The sequence below is a fragment of the Pelmatolapia mariae genome, linkage group LG1, assembly GCF_036321145.2.
Source record: "Pelmatolapia mariae isolate MD_Pm_ZW linkage group LG1, Pm_UMD_F_2, whole genome shotgun sequence".
NCBI lineage: Eukaryota > Metazoa > Chordata > Actinopteri > Cichliformes > Cichlidae > Pelmatolapia > Pelmatolapia mariae.
This window is the reverse complement of record NC_086227.1, coordinates 758677-770931: the sequence shown is the minus strand read 5'-3', so window position 1 is coordinate 770931 and position 12255 is coordinate 758677. Positions and strand designations below refer to the sequence as shown.

At 42.2% G+C, this 12255-nt stretch overlaps 3 protein-coding genes across 4 annotated transcripts; 1 reads left to right on the top strand and 2 right to left on the bottom strand.

Moving 5' to 3' along the window:
- Nucleotides 1-30: 30 nt before the first annotated feature.
- hypk (huntingtin interacting protein K) lies at nt 31-3464 on the top strand. 2 transcript variants are annotated; one of them, XM_063469554.1, is made up of 5 exons: nt 31-130; nt 971-1175; nt 2398-2453; nt 2557-2608; nt 3250-3464. In XM_063469554.1, exons 2-5 carry the CDS (start codon nt 1014-1016, stop codon nt 3343-3345), a joined length of 366 nt encoding a protein of 121 aa, XP_063325624.1. In that variant the 5' UTR covers nt 31-130; nt 971-1013; the 3' UTR covers nt 3346-3464. The 2 variants fall into 2 exon arrangements, with proteins under 2 accessions (XP_063325624.1, XP_063325631.1); XM_063469561.1 differs by lacking the exon at nt 31-130 and adding an exon at nt 153-238.
- A 7-nt stretch (nt 3465-3471) lies between these two features.
- Nucleotides 3472-8212, bottom strand: mfap1 (microfibril associated protein 1). Its single transcript, XM_063469534.1, has 8 exons — nt 8019-8212; nt 6873-7089; nt 6641-6779; nt 6368-6555; nt 5690-5959; nt 5442-5601; nt 4612-4701; nt 3472-4024 (listed from the first exon to the last, which is right to left on the bottom strand). Exons 1-8 carry the CDS (start codon nt 8098-8100, stop codon nt 3845-3847), a joined length of 1326 nt encoding a protein of 441 aa, XP_063325604.1. The 5' UTR covers nt 8101-8212; the 3' UTR covers nt 3472-3844.
- Nucleotides 8213-9158: 946 nt separating this feature from the next.
- Nucleotides 9159-12044, bottom strand: hddc3 (HD domain containing 3). The gene is made up of 4 exons (XM_063469544.1): nt 11814-12044; nt 9862-9917; nt 9540-9780; nt 9159-9361 (listed from the first exon to the last, which is right to left on the bottom strand). Exons 1-4 carry the CDS (start codon nt 11923-11925, stop codon nt 9231-9233), a joined length of 540 nt encoding a protein of 179 aa, XP_063325614.1. The 5' UTR covers nt 11926-12044; the 3' UTR covers nt 9159-9230.
- Between the last annotated feature and the right edge of the window lie 211 nt (nt 12045-12255).

The window sequence follows — 12255 nt, the reverse complement described above, 5'->3', positions numbered from 1 at the left end:
GAAGGCACCAACAGGTTTCTGTTTCTTTTAATCTGATTACAGTGGTGGGTGGATTGGAAAAGCTCAAGTACACAGAAGGGCTGGAAAAGTCTGGACACACAGGAAATCTGTTGCAGTGGTGGAAGAACAGGTAAACCTCTTAGAACAGACAGGAATAGAACCAAGAGGAGTACAGAGAGATTTGGTTATCCGGAGACAGACGGCACGTAATCCTGTTATTTGTTTTTGTCTCAAAACAGTAAGTCATGCTATCCTTCCTCAAACCTGTGGGTAGGTTTAAATATTAGTTTAGATCCAGAATTTAAAAAAATAAAATAAACAGACATTTCCTTCCCGAGCACCTCTGATGCATCAGACTGATCGTCTGATCAGCTGACTGTTGTTGGTTTACTGGAGCTGGAATCCTTCCACAAACTGTTGTTTATGCTCTCTGCTGTTATCACTGTAACACATTTCTGTGCTCAGTGTCACAGGGGACCACACTGGATTTAATCATTGTGCTGTATTTTGGATATATGGATCATCTAACTGATCATAAATATTGATCAGACTGACGACAAATTCCTTTTTCTCAAAAAGAAAATACAATAAAATAAATCTGGTGTCCTGTAAGACATAGTCATGGTGGCCAAACGCAATCTTTTTATTACCTAAATTATGTATACACATATCCATTACAAGGTTGAGCAACATTGCAGAATCATATTTGACTACATGAAATAAATATCTATAGATATTACAGTTATCTACGGACAAATATGAATGAGTTCTTCCTCACAAACAAGTCTCATGCAGTATTTTTAAATTGAACACTTTCACTTTTGTTGTGTGTATCTTATGATTTAATTAATTTTGTTAACAGTTTTTTGTTATTGCTATTTTTAAAGAACTTTTTGTTTTAAGGGAGCTGGAATTTTATTTTTTAAAGCTTCCCGACAACACCGGTACTACCCCGTATTCCATCCGATAGTTCTAGGAACCTTCCTCTTTGTTCCGGCGTTACTCGAGCAAACATGGCGGCGGAAGGAGATGTCGATTTGGACTTGGAAGCCGAGGAAAACTGCACCGGGAAGCCGGCAGAGAAGCCTCGGAAACATGACAGCGGGGCCGCTGATTTGGAGAGAGTGACAGACTACGCGGAGGAGAAGGAAATCTCCAGCTCTGATTTAGAAACGGTGAGAGCAGCGGGCTAACGTTAGCACCGGAAACATGCGGTCCGTGCTGCCGTCGTTTCCCGCACAGCATCACTGCCACAGAACCAAGTCTAGTGTGTTTGGTGTGTAGCTTGTGTTTTATGCTACACATTTGATCTGCGCGAGTTTTGCCTGATGTTTTCATGCTAGTAGCTAACGTTTGCGCAATTATGTAACGTGAGTGATAAACTCAGTAGCTAATTGCTTCGTGGCTCGCCAGGTAAATCCGCACACCGGTTTTCTTTAAAACAAGTAAAATATGTTTTTAAATAAAGACACGACAGAGCATACTGCACATAGAAGAGCAGCGTTATAGAGAGCACACATGTCCTGTCGGGCTTCTGTTTTTAAATGTCTCTCATTAGCTCCGGTATGAAAAACGAAAACCTGTCAAACGTTAGGGACGTAATCACAATCCCCCAAAGTTGATTCTGTCCATCTGGACGTGGGACAAACGTTTCGTCACTCATCCAGGTGACTTCCTCATTCTCAGCTGACTGCAGGTTTCAACCTTTTGGGGATTTCCTTCCCTGGATGATTGAGCGTGCATCAAGACGATGTAATCACAACTTTAAAGTAATTGCTCTCCCATTATGAGGTACATCTAGTAATCAAATAGGGTTTACCTCACTGATGCCTGCATCAGAAAATAGTAAAATGCTGCCTGACATCATTTTCCAAGCCCACTCACCGCAGCGCCTCCTGAAGACCTTCAGATTATATTTTGACCTAAAGGAAAAAATAAACTACTGCACACTAACTCACGATATGATGGAGCAACACAGAGTGAGAAGTATTTCAGTTTTTCTCACCTTGAAACCTTGTTTCTTGACAAAATACCAATAATTAACGCCTTTTGGATAAATGCCCGTTTTAATATTCATTCGTAAAAACATTGTGTGTGTGGCACACACAAATATTTGTGGTGCTTTCTAATGAGTGGTGAGGTGACTAGATTATTCCCATCATTTTTGCGACTGTCTGTTGGCGTTTGAGTCATGAAGTGATATGCACTGTACACTTTGAATTGTGAGCAGGACTTTATTTACTTATAACATTTACTATTTTAAAAAAATCATTAATTTGTGAGACAAAATGCTCGGACGTGTGGAACAGAGATTGTCTGGGTTGCGACATTCTTCATGTTTGACACATAGGAAGGTGAAAAGCATATAAATGCTATAAACAGTGTTTCCTGTCACAGGCCATGTCAGTGATTGGAGACAGAAGGTCGCGAGAACAGAAAGCCAAGCAGGAGAGGTAAGAGCAGCTTCATCTGTAACTGAAGTGTTGGCTCCTTGTTGCCTCAGTCTCTGTGAAAGACCCAGGAGAGTCCTGATGTTTGATTTATTCCTGTTTTCAGAGAAAAGGAGTTGGCCAAAGTCACCATCAAGAGAGAGGACGTAGAGCTAATTGTAAGTTGTTTTTTGTAAATTATTTTTTATTATTATATTATTTATTTTACTCTTTTTGTGTATTAACCCATTTAGCTGTTATACAACCACACAAATGCTGGTTCACTACATGGTCTAAAGTATGTGGACACTAACGCAAACAGTTGATTCTGTTTTTTTAGTTGTGGTGAAAATGATAAATATGAGCATCTTGGACTAGAATCAAAAACACTTCTATTGATAATTGATCAAAAATCAGATCTCAGCGATCTGAAAGTAGCAGAATTCCTAAAAGCTTCACTTGAAACGATTAGAACTGGAATTCCTTTGCTTGGACTTCCCAGGTGATCGCAGCGTATGAGCCTGGCTCTGCAGTGGAGTAGTTCCTTCACACAGTCACTACATGTGTGCACATACGGCCTTTACGTTACCTTAGTAAGCCCCGACTATTATTGTAAATTGGTGATCTAAAACTAAAATTCAACAGTTGGCCCAGTGCTGTCTAAAGTTTGTTGGAGCGTTGGTAATGGAAACTATCAAATATTAAACCGAAGTTTTAAATTACATCATTGTGTTAAAGAAGGACTCGTCCTGAGCCAAACTGTAGTTTTTATAAAACCAGTTGTCTTTACGCTTCTTTTGGTGTCCGTGTTGTTGTCCAGATGTCTGAGATGGAGATTTCGAGGGCCGTGGCTGAGCGCAGTCTGAGGGAACACATGGGGAACGTGGTGGAAGCTCTGGTGGCTCTGACCAACTGAACAAACATGACTGACACACTGGACTGCTGCGTTAGGCTCATCGGTCACGCTGGGTGGTGTCATCTTTACTGTTGTTTTTTTTTTTTTTCTTTTTTAAATAAAAGTTGACATTTGGCTTCTTTCATGTCCATTTATGAAAAAAGAAAACACACTGCTTTTATTGGAATAATCATCAAACATCAGTAAACAACACCGAGGAAAAAGGAACGAGTCAGTGGGAGACCGTGTGTACTAAATGTTGAATTTACAAAATTACATCACAAGCCATCGTCCAATGATATAGAAACATCTTTTGGACAGTTTTACAGCTGAAATCCCACCAGCTGCATCTCCTGTAGATTTCATGGAGCCAGCAGTGATGGTGCACCTTACAATCAGTCCATCTGCTGATTTCCTTCCATGTCACAGTCCAGAAAAACAGACCATCAGGCTGCAGCTCAGTCTCTCAAAGTCTTTACAGCTGCACCATGGGCCTGCTCATATCCTCTTCATGTGCACCTTAAGTCTTCCTCTTCTTCACGGTGGGCCGGTCAAACACGTCCCTCACGCCTGCCGCCTTCTGCTTGAAGAACTTGGTGTTCTGAGCGCTCTCTTGAGCCCAGGCAGAGTCGAACGACGTGGTGTCCTGGTCCACCAGGTGGGTGTACTTTGTGCGTCCAGACCGACCAAAGTTTTTCACCTTTGCAGGAAACACAAACCACAAAAGATCAGAGAGCCCCACGACTGAAGAGAAAAAGAAACTCTTTTTGCTGTTGCCTGAATAAGATGCACTGTTACTGTCGCTACTGCTCTGTGCCGTAGGAGAGGTTCTCTCAGCCTCCACTGCTGTCACCACGTGAGAGAAGAAGTCAGTGGAAACAGCAGCAGCAGGTCAAAGATGACTGTTTAGTCATTAAAGCTTCGAAACAAGTATTGATTTATGAAAACGCACAAATAAACAGATGCAGATTAACAATAAATATCTGCAAGTGCACCAAGTAAGCAGGTCCAAGCTAGCTGGAGTGCTGAAGCACCCGCAGCACACAAGGACATTTAATCTCACAACATAGCCGTCCAAATGTCTTCAGAACAACAAGACACAAATGTAAAAACATGGTTAAGTGTTTACATCCTCTCTAAGGTTCCAACTAGATCTCCTGAGAAACAGCACAAACACTTGAAAACCATTTGACCTTATTTTTCATATGAACACAAAGCTGTTATAACAATGTTCAGTGAAACAGTCCAGGCTACGATAAAGATGAGGAAAAAGCAAACGCCACTGACCTGCATAACTTTGGGTAGGATGGTTTTGTTGAAGTGATCCTCCAGAGTAGGTGCACTGAAATCTCTCTTGTACACGTCCTCCTCCTCATCCTGCAAAAGAAAAACACATCCTGACACTTAGACTGATCACTGACATCACCAGCTGATATCCTGCAGCTTGGATCAATGTTTCCAGGGATGAGCCAGAAGGTCAGAGATGTTACGACTATAACATTCAGAACATTTTAAAAAGCTCACTGATACAAGAATTTGCTGTTGAGGACTAAACAGTACAGGCCTGGTGCTTGTTCAAAGTTCACATCCACAAGGATTACATGCATCTCCTGCACTGTGTGCGGTGCATATATCCTGCTTTTTTCAGACAGTACACACCCCAGTACCACCAGCCCACTGAAGCTGAGCATCCCTGTGTGCATGCACATAACATACACAAAATATCCAGCATGTACTCAACTTTACTGGAAATCATTTTATCATCTGTCTGGTTCATTAAACTAAACTACAGTCACCTGGCCTTTGGCACACAAATCCACATTAATTCATTTCTAGGTGAACTAACTCTGCTTTACTCAACTATATGCAGGTAAATGCATAGAAAGTATTTGGTGCAAAGAGATCCTCCTCAAATAGTTTGATTAAAAAATACAAGAAAAGGGAAATGAAGAAATTCATTCAAAGGTAAGTAATATAATGAGAAATTAAAGTATTATTGCTTTGTTACATGTAACAAATGGTTTAAGGTTCTTAGGAGAAACTCTGGGTCAAGCTGGGACATTTGGGGGAAGCTCAGTTAGATGGTGCAGCTAGACTGAAGCACTGTGGTGACTCACCATGAAGAAGGCTCCTCTGTGGTAGTACTTCTGCAGGAACTTGTATTTGCCTTTGGTGGCTTTGTTGGTGACGACCTTGCCGTTGTTGCGCAGCTCGGCCCTGCGCTCCTCCTCAGTCAAGCTGTGGAATCTCTCGATTTCAGACTTCTCCTTCTCGAAGCTGAGAACAAACAACACTCATGATCTCTTCTCTGGATGTTCCTTTATCACAAATTCATTTTCAGTCACTCAAACTGGTGTTTACTCACGCTTCTCGTGCCTCTCTGTCCCTTTTGATGCGCTTCAGCTCTCTGACCTTCCAGGCTTCGTATTCCTCCTCCTCGTTCTCTCCATCGGTGTCCAGAGCGTCCAGAGCAGCCAGCGTGCGCCGGTTCTCCTCAAACTCCTTCTTGGCCTCTTCCTCCACGATCTTGAGGGTATAGCGCCGTCGCTCCTCCGCCTGCCTCTTCGCTTCGGCCTCCAACTCTCTCTGCCTCTGCTCCTCTGCTTCACGCTCTGCCACTGTGACTCTCTCTTTTCTGTGGAGAAAACAGTTCATGTGCTCATTAATGTTAAGGGCCTGGTATTCAGGCCGGTGTTGTTGTGATCTGCTTCCATCTAAAACATGAAGCGCAGCTGCTTTCTTCACCGCAGAGCTGCATGAGGGGCAGCTTTCACAGGAATAAAGTGTTCAGGAGTTACTTTGACAGAAATGACATGACTGTTCTGGATAAATGAGACACAACACACTTGATAAAAGACTCATCATTCACTCATCACTCAGAATATGTTTTCTCCATGCTGCTAATTTTCGTTCCTTCAGTAATGCAAGCAGACACTTCGTGTGTGTCTGTCAACATTCTGCACAGAAAACTGACCGTCGCATGTCTGCGACTGATAAATCCGGTCGTTGGATTTACGTTGTTCTACAAACTTTCATCTCGTACTTGCGGATGAAGACAGGTTTGAGCCGCGGCTCTGCTTCGTCCTCGCTGTCGGTGTATTCCTCGTATTCAGACTCCGACTCCGACTCGTCTCCTGATTTCCCCTCTTCCTCCACCTCCATGACCTCCATCTCTTCATTCTTTCTATCCAAGGCTCGCTGACGCATCATTGCTCGCCTCCTCTCGATTTCCTGTAAGTGACCAGAAGAAAAGAAACATGTCTTAGTACAAATAGGTGAAGAAAAAAAACTGTGACAAATTTAAGCTTTGAGGCACCTCATCATCCACTTCTTCTTCCTCCTCCTCTTCATCTTCACTGCTCTCCTCTCGCTGTGGGTGCCACGTGCCTTCATCAGAGTCTTCGCTGCTCTCAGCCACAACTTCAGGCTCTGCTATCTGTCTGTGTCTTGCAAGCCTGAGGACAAACAGGCACAAATCATGTTCACGTCAGCTTTCCAACACGATCATTTTGGTGAACTTGAATCAGATCGTAAACGCTGGGCGCCACCTCTCTTCCACGTCCTCAGAGACACGGTTCAGCAAACGCCTGAGACGTGGATCAGAGACGTCCTCCTCCTCCAGCTCCACCTCTGGCTCCATTTCTTTTCCCTTCTTCACAAACTGGAAGTCTTCTTCTTCTTCATCAGACGACTCCATCGGCGCGTAGTCAGGGCGTTTACCCGACACATACCTTTTCACCTTCACCTTCTCCATGGAGAGTTCACCTGGCACACAGAGAGACACAATCCTCTTTATCACACTTGAACCTACATAAAGTTCTCCGATTAGGAATACCAGCTCAGCAGAACCACAAATAATACCAACTTTACAGTTTCTCATTTTAATGTTTAGCTAAGACCAAGTCATAAATGTCTTGGTCTTGCTATGTAAGAAATGCTATTTCTTACATTTGTAAACTCTGCAACATATTGTATTATTTAATTAGTTTAGTCTGTTGCTGTCTTGGAGCAACTGTAACCCACATAACTTCCTTGGGGATTAATAAACTATTCTGATTCCGATTTTGGGGTCACTGGTCTTTAGGTAACTGCAATGCCTGACAGTGCTGATGTCTGTGTATATACGTCCTCACTGGCTTCAGGCCGCTCGCAACACGCTGATGCGGACAGTTTTTTCTACTCTTGACTCTGTATTATGTCACACAGGAAATATCCCCAACTGGGTCATGTCACCTGCTCTAAAAACCTTCTGTTTAGGAAGGCCAGCCAATGAAAACCTTTGGCTTAAAGACGAAGGAGCTCGTTTAACACAGAGTGGACTGAGAGTTAATCTGAAGTATAAATCGTGCAAACCACAAACTGAAGCACCCCGCAATAAAAACGTGGCTCTGTTTTAATGCAACTCCACTCTGAGGTTGCAGGTAGTGCAGGATCCCATCAGGTTTATTGAGACCCGTTATCCAACTACAACACTACAGCTATGTAGACGAAGATCATTTTGTTAACATGTTCCGTCAATTCTTAAATTGTTACAGCCAGGACACTAATGTTATTAAATTAAGTTAAAAACAAAAAGTACAGTCCAATTCTTTCCAGCATATATCTTCGTACATAAATTCACTATCAGCTTTGCTACTCCAGCTAGCTAGCTTAGCACGCAGCTAACACCCTGCTTGCTAACGGCACAAGCTCACCTTTTTCATTCCGGACCGGCACGGCTCCGGCCGTGGACTGGATCGGTGGAAGCTTCATGTTTAGGGCTTCGCGACTAGACATGACTGCCCGGTCGACGATATGCAACCGTACAAAGATTAAAAAATGAGTATTTCACTTTGACAAAACGAATTCCTCGTCGTCACTCAAATCAAACGGAAGTTTGACACAATCGGCGAACGGACAGGAAGTAAATTTGCTCCGACAGTTCTTCCGCCGGTGAGCGATGACTGTGTACATTTCACTTTAATACAGAAGATAGGAAGTATTTGGTTTATACAGGAAATATGTTTGCGAAAAAACGAAAAGTTAACTTTCTAAAACAGGGAAGGGTGAAAGTGAATGTTAATGTTACGTTTTAGTGTAACAGCGCCCTCTGCAGGCTGCTGAGCTAAACACATTCATTCTTTTAATACGAATACATCAAATTATGTATTGTTTTATTGGTTAAAAAGTAGAATAATTTATAATAATCCCATAGGTTTTAAATGTGGACATGTAACATGTAAAGGAGTCACTAAAACTCTTAAATCATCTTTAATGAAGTAGAGCTATCAGGTCGCTTCAAGAGAAAATATTCAAATGAACTACATCTCCTTGTTGTTTTATATTAGCTTATTTATTTTCTGTTAAAGGAAATTACTGATCATCCTGGTAGCTTTCTTCAGTGGATTCAAATATAACCAAAACATGTAATAACTCACCTCTGTCAGTGCGCCCCAGGGCAGCTGTGGCTACAATGTAGCTTGCCATCACCAGTGTGTGAATGTGTGGATGACTGAATGTAGTGTAAAGTGCTTTGGGGTCCTTAGGGACTAAGTAAAGCGCTATACAAATACAGGCCATTTACCATAACATGTATAGTGAAAAACACTTTGTGCCAAATGTTCTGCTTTGTGTAATGCAGTCCTGCAAATGTGTTTTATATCTAAATAGGCTTATTTTTAAACCCACCATCACAGTCCACAAGCTACAATTACCAAATGAGGAGTAGCATCTTTTACTGTTTCACTATTACTAAAAACCACAACATCAGACACTCAGGGATTCAACTATCCTGCAAAAACATGCACAGAAAATTAAAGGACACTTTAATGTAAATGAAATTTGATTTATTTTGAAATTTTACAAACTAAAAAGCATTTTATTTGCATTTGAAATAGCCCATTCTCCACTGTGTTGTGGCCCTGCTGTCAGAGCTGGACTCCTCTCTCTTTGAAGAGTTCCTCCAGCTTCTTCTCCAGAGCCAAGTTGGTTCCTTTCAGGCAATTCACCACCTCAGAGGCCCACAGGAAATACTCCTGCACTCGCTCAGCTGTCCAACCTGCCAAACACATTCAGAAACATAACTGAACAACGTTTGATATGTTGTCTTTTGCACTTCTGCCAAATAAATAAAGTGTTCCAAAGCATTTCATCCTCTTCATTTTTAATTTTTATTTATTTTTACACAGCATCCCATTTATTGTAGGAAACAGCACTGTGTCCAGAGAAGTACTGACCAACAGGAGTGCAGCGGTTCAGATCCCTCAGGTTGTACAGTTTATCAGCCAGTTTAACCAGCTTGGCCTGTTGGCTGCAGTGAGGTGCGTGTTCCACCTGTAGACGCTTCCTCTCCTGCTTGGGCAGGTTCTTGTCATCCGTCACCTCCTGAACAATTCGAGCCACATTTACACCAAATTTAGCTTCCAGCTCTGCGGGGGTGGTGTCGGTGTCTTCGACTGTGTCATGAAGCAGGGCGGCCTGCAGGGCAGGAGGAAGCACACAGGATTACTGATGCGAGAATGCGTGCACGTGACTAACAGGTAACAACTGATAACTCACCTGCAAAACCTCGATATCTGTGACGCCCCCTTCGTGGCTGAGGATTCTCGCCACTCCTTAAAAGCACACACAGAGAGCTGTGAGTAAACAAGACTGTAAACAAGAACCTTCACTGTTTCCAGACTGCTAAGAGAAGTCACTTATAGAACAAGAAAACTCATTTATAATCAGACATTTCCTCTCTGAAGAGCTCCTCCAGCACTTTAAGTTTCTACATTCAGTAAAAGGGCTAGATGTTACAGTCCCTGATAATGCATTGCTTTAAATGGAGAGAATCTTGAGGGATGGCTGTTATGAGGAAAGGCAGCCCAGAAACTTTACCAGCAGCACACATCGTTATGCCTCAACTTTCGGTCTTTTACCCAGGCTAATCTGCCATTTTTAATTCCTTGGTTAGGTTTAGGGATTAGAGATCTGATCTAGCTCATCATTTTAAATTTGGGACACATCGTCAGTAGTGGACCTTGGATTCATTGGGTGTTTCGGCCATTATCAAAGACACCCTCATCCAAGGAGGCCCTGCCAGGGTTGATCAGGCCCCGAAGTGTGTCACTGGTTTATGTTAAATTGTTATTGCTCTTCTTCTTTCTTCTGTTTAGGTTTCTACGGTTTATTTTTCTATCTAATCATTGCAACTAAAAACTAATACTTACCGCTTTAACATTTATGGAGCCTCACTGCTTCAAAAGGATAGAAAAGGTGATAGAGAGAAGTAAGACAAAAGGGACACGACAGGAGAGAGGAGAGCCGGAAGGGGGGCGCCCGATCTGGCTTCCCACACCTCCCCGCCGGATCGGGCTGTACGCTCTACCTCCCCACTATAACATAGCTCATAGCTCTCATCTGTAAGTAGAAAAATAAAACTCAAACGGAACAAGCAGACAAACCACCAGAAACTTCCTTTACACACAGGGACACAAGGACGGAGCTTAATCACTGGCTGCCCATCTATGGCGCTCCTTGCTAACAGCACGATAAACAAATCCACTGAACCGTCGTTTCAAAAGATATTTTGAAACAATCACCTGCTCCTCTTTTGCATAATAAAGCAGAATGTCTGAGGAAATGTAAAAATACGAATTTGGGGGGAAAAAGGTAAAATAAAATAAAATAAAAACAAAGACAATATAATAAGAATAGATACATGGAAAATTAGATTTGAGGGAAAATAATTTATGTTTTTCAGTATTATTTTTGGTGCGTTCCTTTATCCTTTCAAAGTTTGTCCCTTTAAGTCCCCCACAGCTCTAGTGGTCTGGAGCCCTGACAGGAAAAGCACTGCCAAGTGCTATCATTAGCTCAGCAAAGAAAAGCGGAGCAGTGAGTAGTGGGGGAGATATTAGGTTCGTTGCAATCTGCGGCCTCACCACTAGATGCCGCTAAATCCCCTGCACACAAAAAGCCATTAGTTTTGTACCCCTGAACAAAAAACCGGATCAATCGACCTCCACCTCCCCTGTGGGACTATACACTGTGTGCTGAGCACACAGTCGAAAAATTTAAAGTCGAAAAATAACGTATCGCTATTACACGGCAGGGTATTATCACCAGGATCAAATAAAATAAAGGTACTCATGTTAATAGAAACATAGTTTCTGCAAAACTATTTGTTGCCATAAAATGGTAAACATATAATGTTAGTGATATAGCTGTAGTAGGCGAGTAAACCCTGATAACTTGACTGGTTAGTTCTAATAGTACTGCTCCTTTCGGCGACTCCCTTATTGACAAGGTGTCGCCGCAGCAGATACTGTTATATAATGTCCATTATGAACATAATTAACTTTGATAATTGGGTTTTAATTCAATCTCCTCCTTCCATGGCTTCCGGTATCGTATCAGTTAAACATCAGAAACTTTTTTTTCTTTTTCTTTTAAAGATAAGAGTGAGAGACTTCACGGGTTTACGTACAGGCCGTGAATGCATCATACTACCGTAAAAACACACCTACCTATGGGGTGATTTATATACGGCGTTCCCTCTGGATCTTTGCGTCGCTGGTTGCGGTGTTTCTCTGCGGCAAATTGAACAGTTTCTAACAACAAAGCTGCGTCTGAGTTCATGGTGTAAAAATCACGTCCTGTCCGGTCAGTGACAGAAAAACCGCGTTATTAGGTTATTTAATTTTCAACGTCTTTCGAGCAAGTGTAGCGGTCCGTTGGTATTATGATCCGGGGGGAAACAACTGGTCGTGGGATCATTCCACTTATTTAGCTACGGAAGCAGGTAGCTGCTAACTTAAGATAAAGCGTTATGTTTCAAAAGACATAAACGGTCAAATTTCTGGCATTAATTTTATATTTTCGAGGGCAAATTTTACACACTAGTGTCAGCGTATTCGATTATATCAGCATTTATATGATGAATGTGTTTTTAGCTTTGAAGCTAAGCCA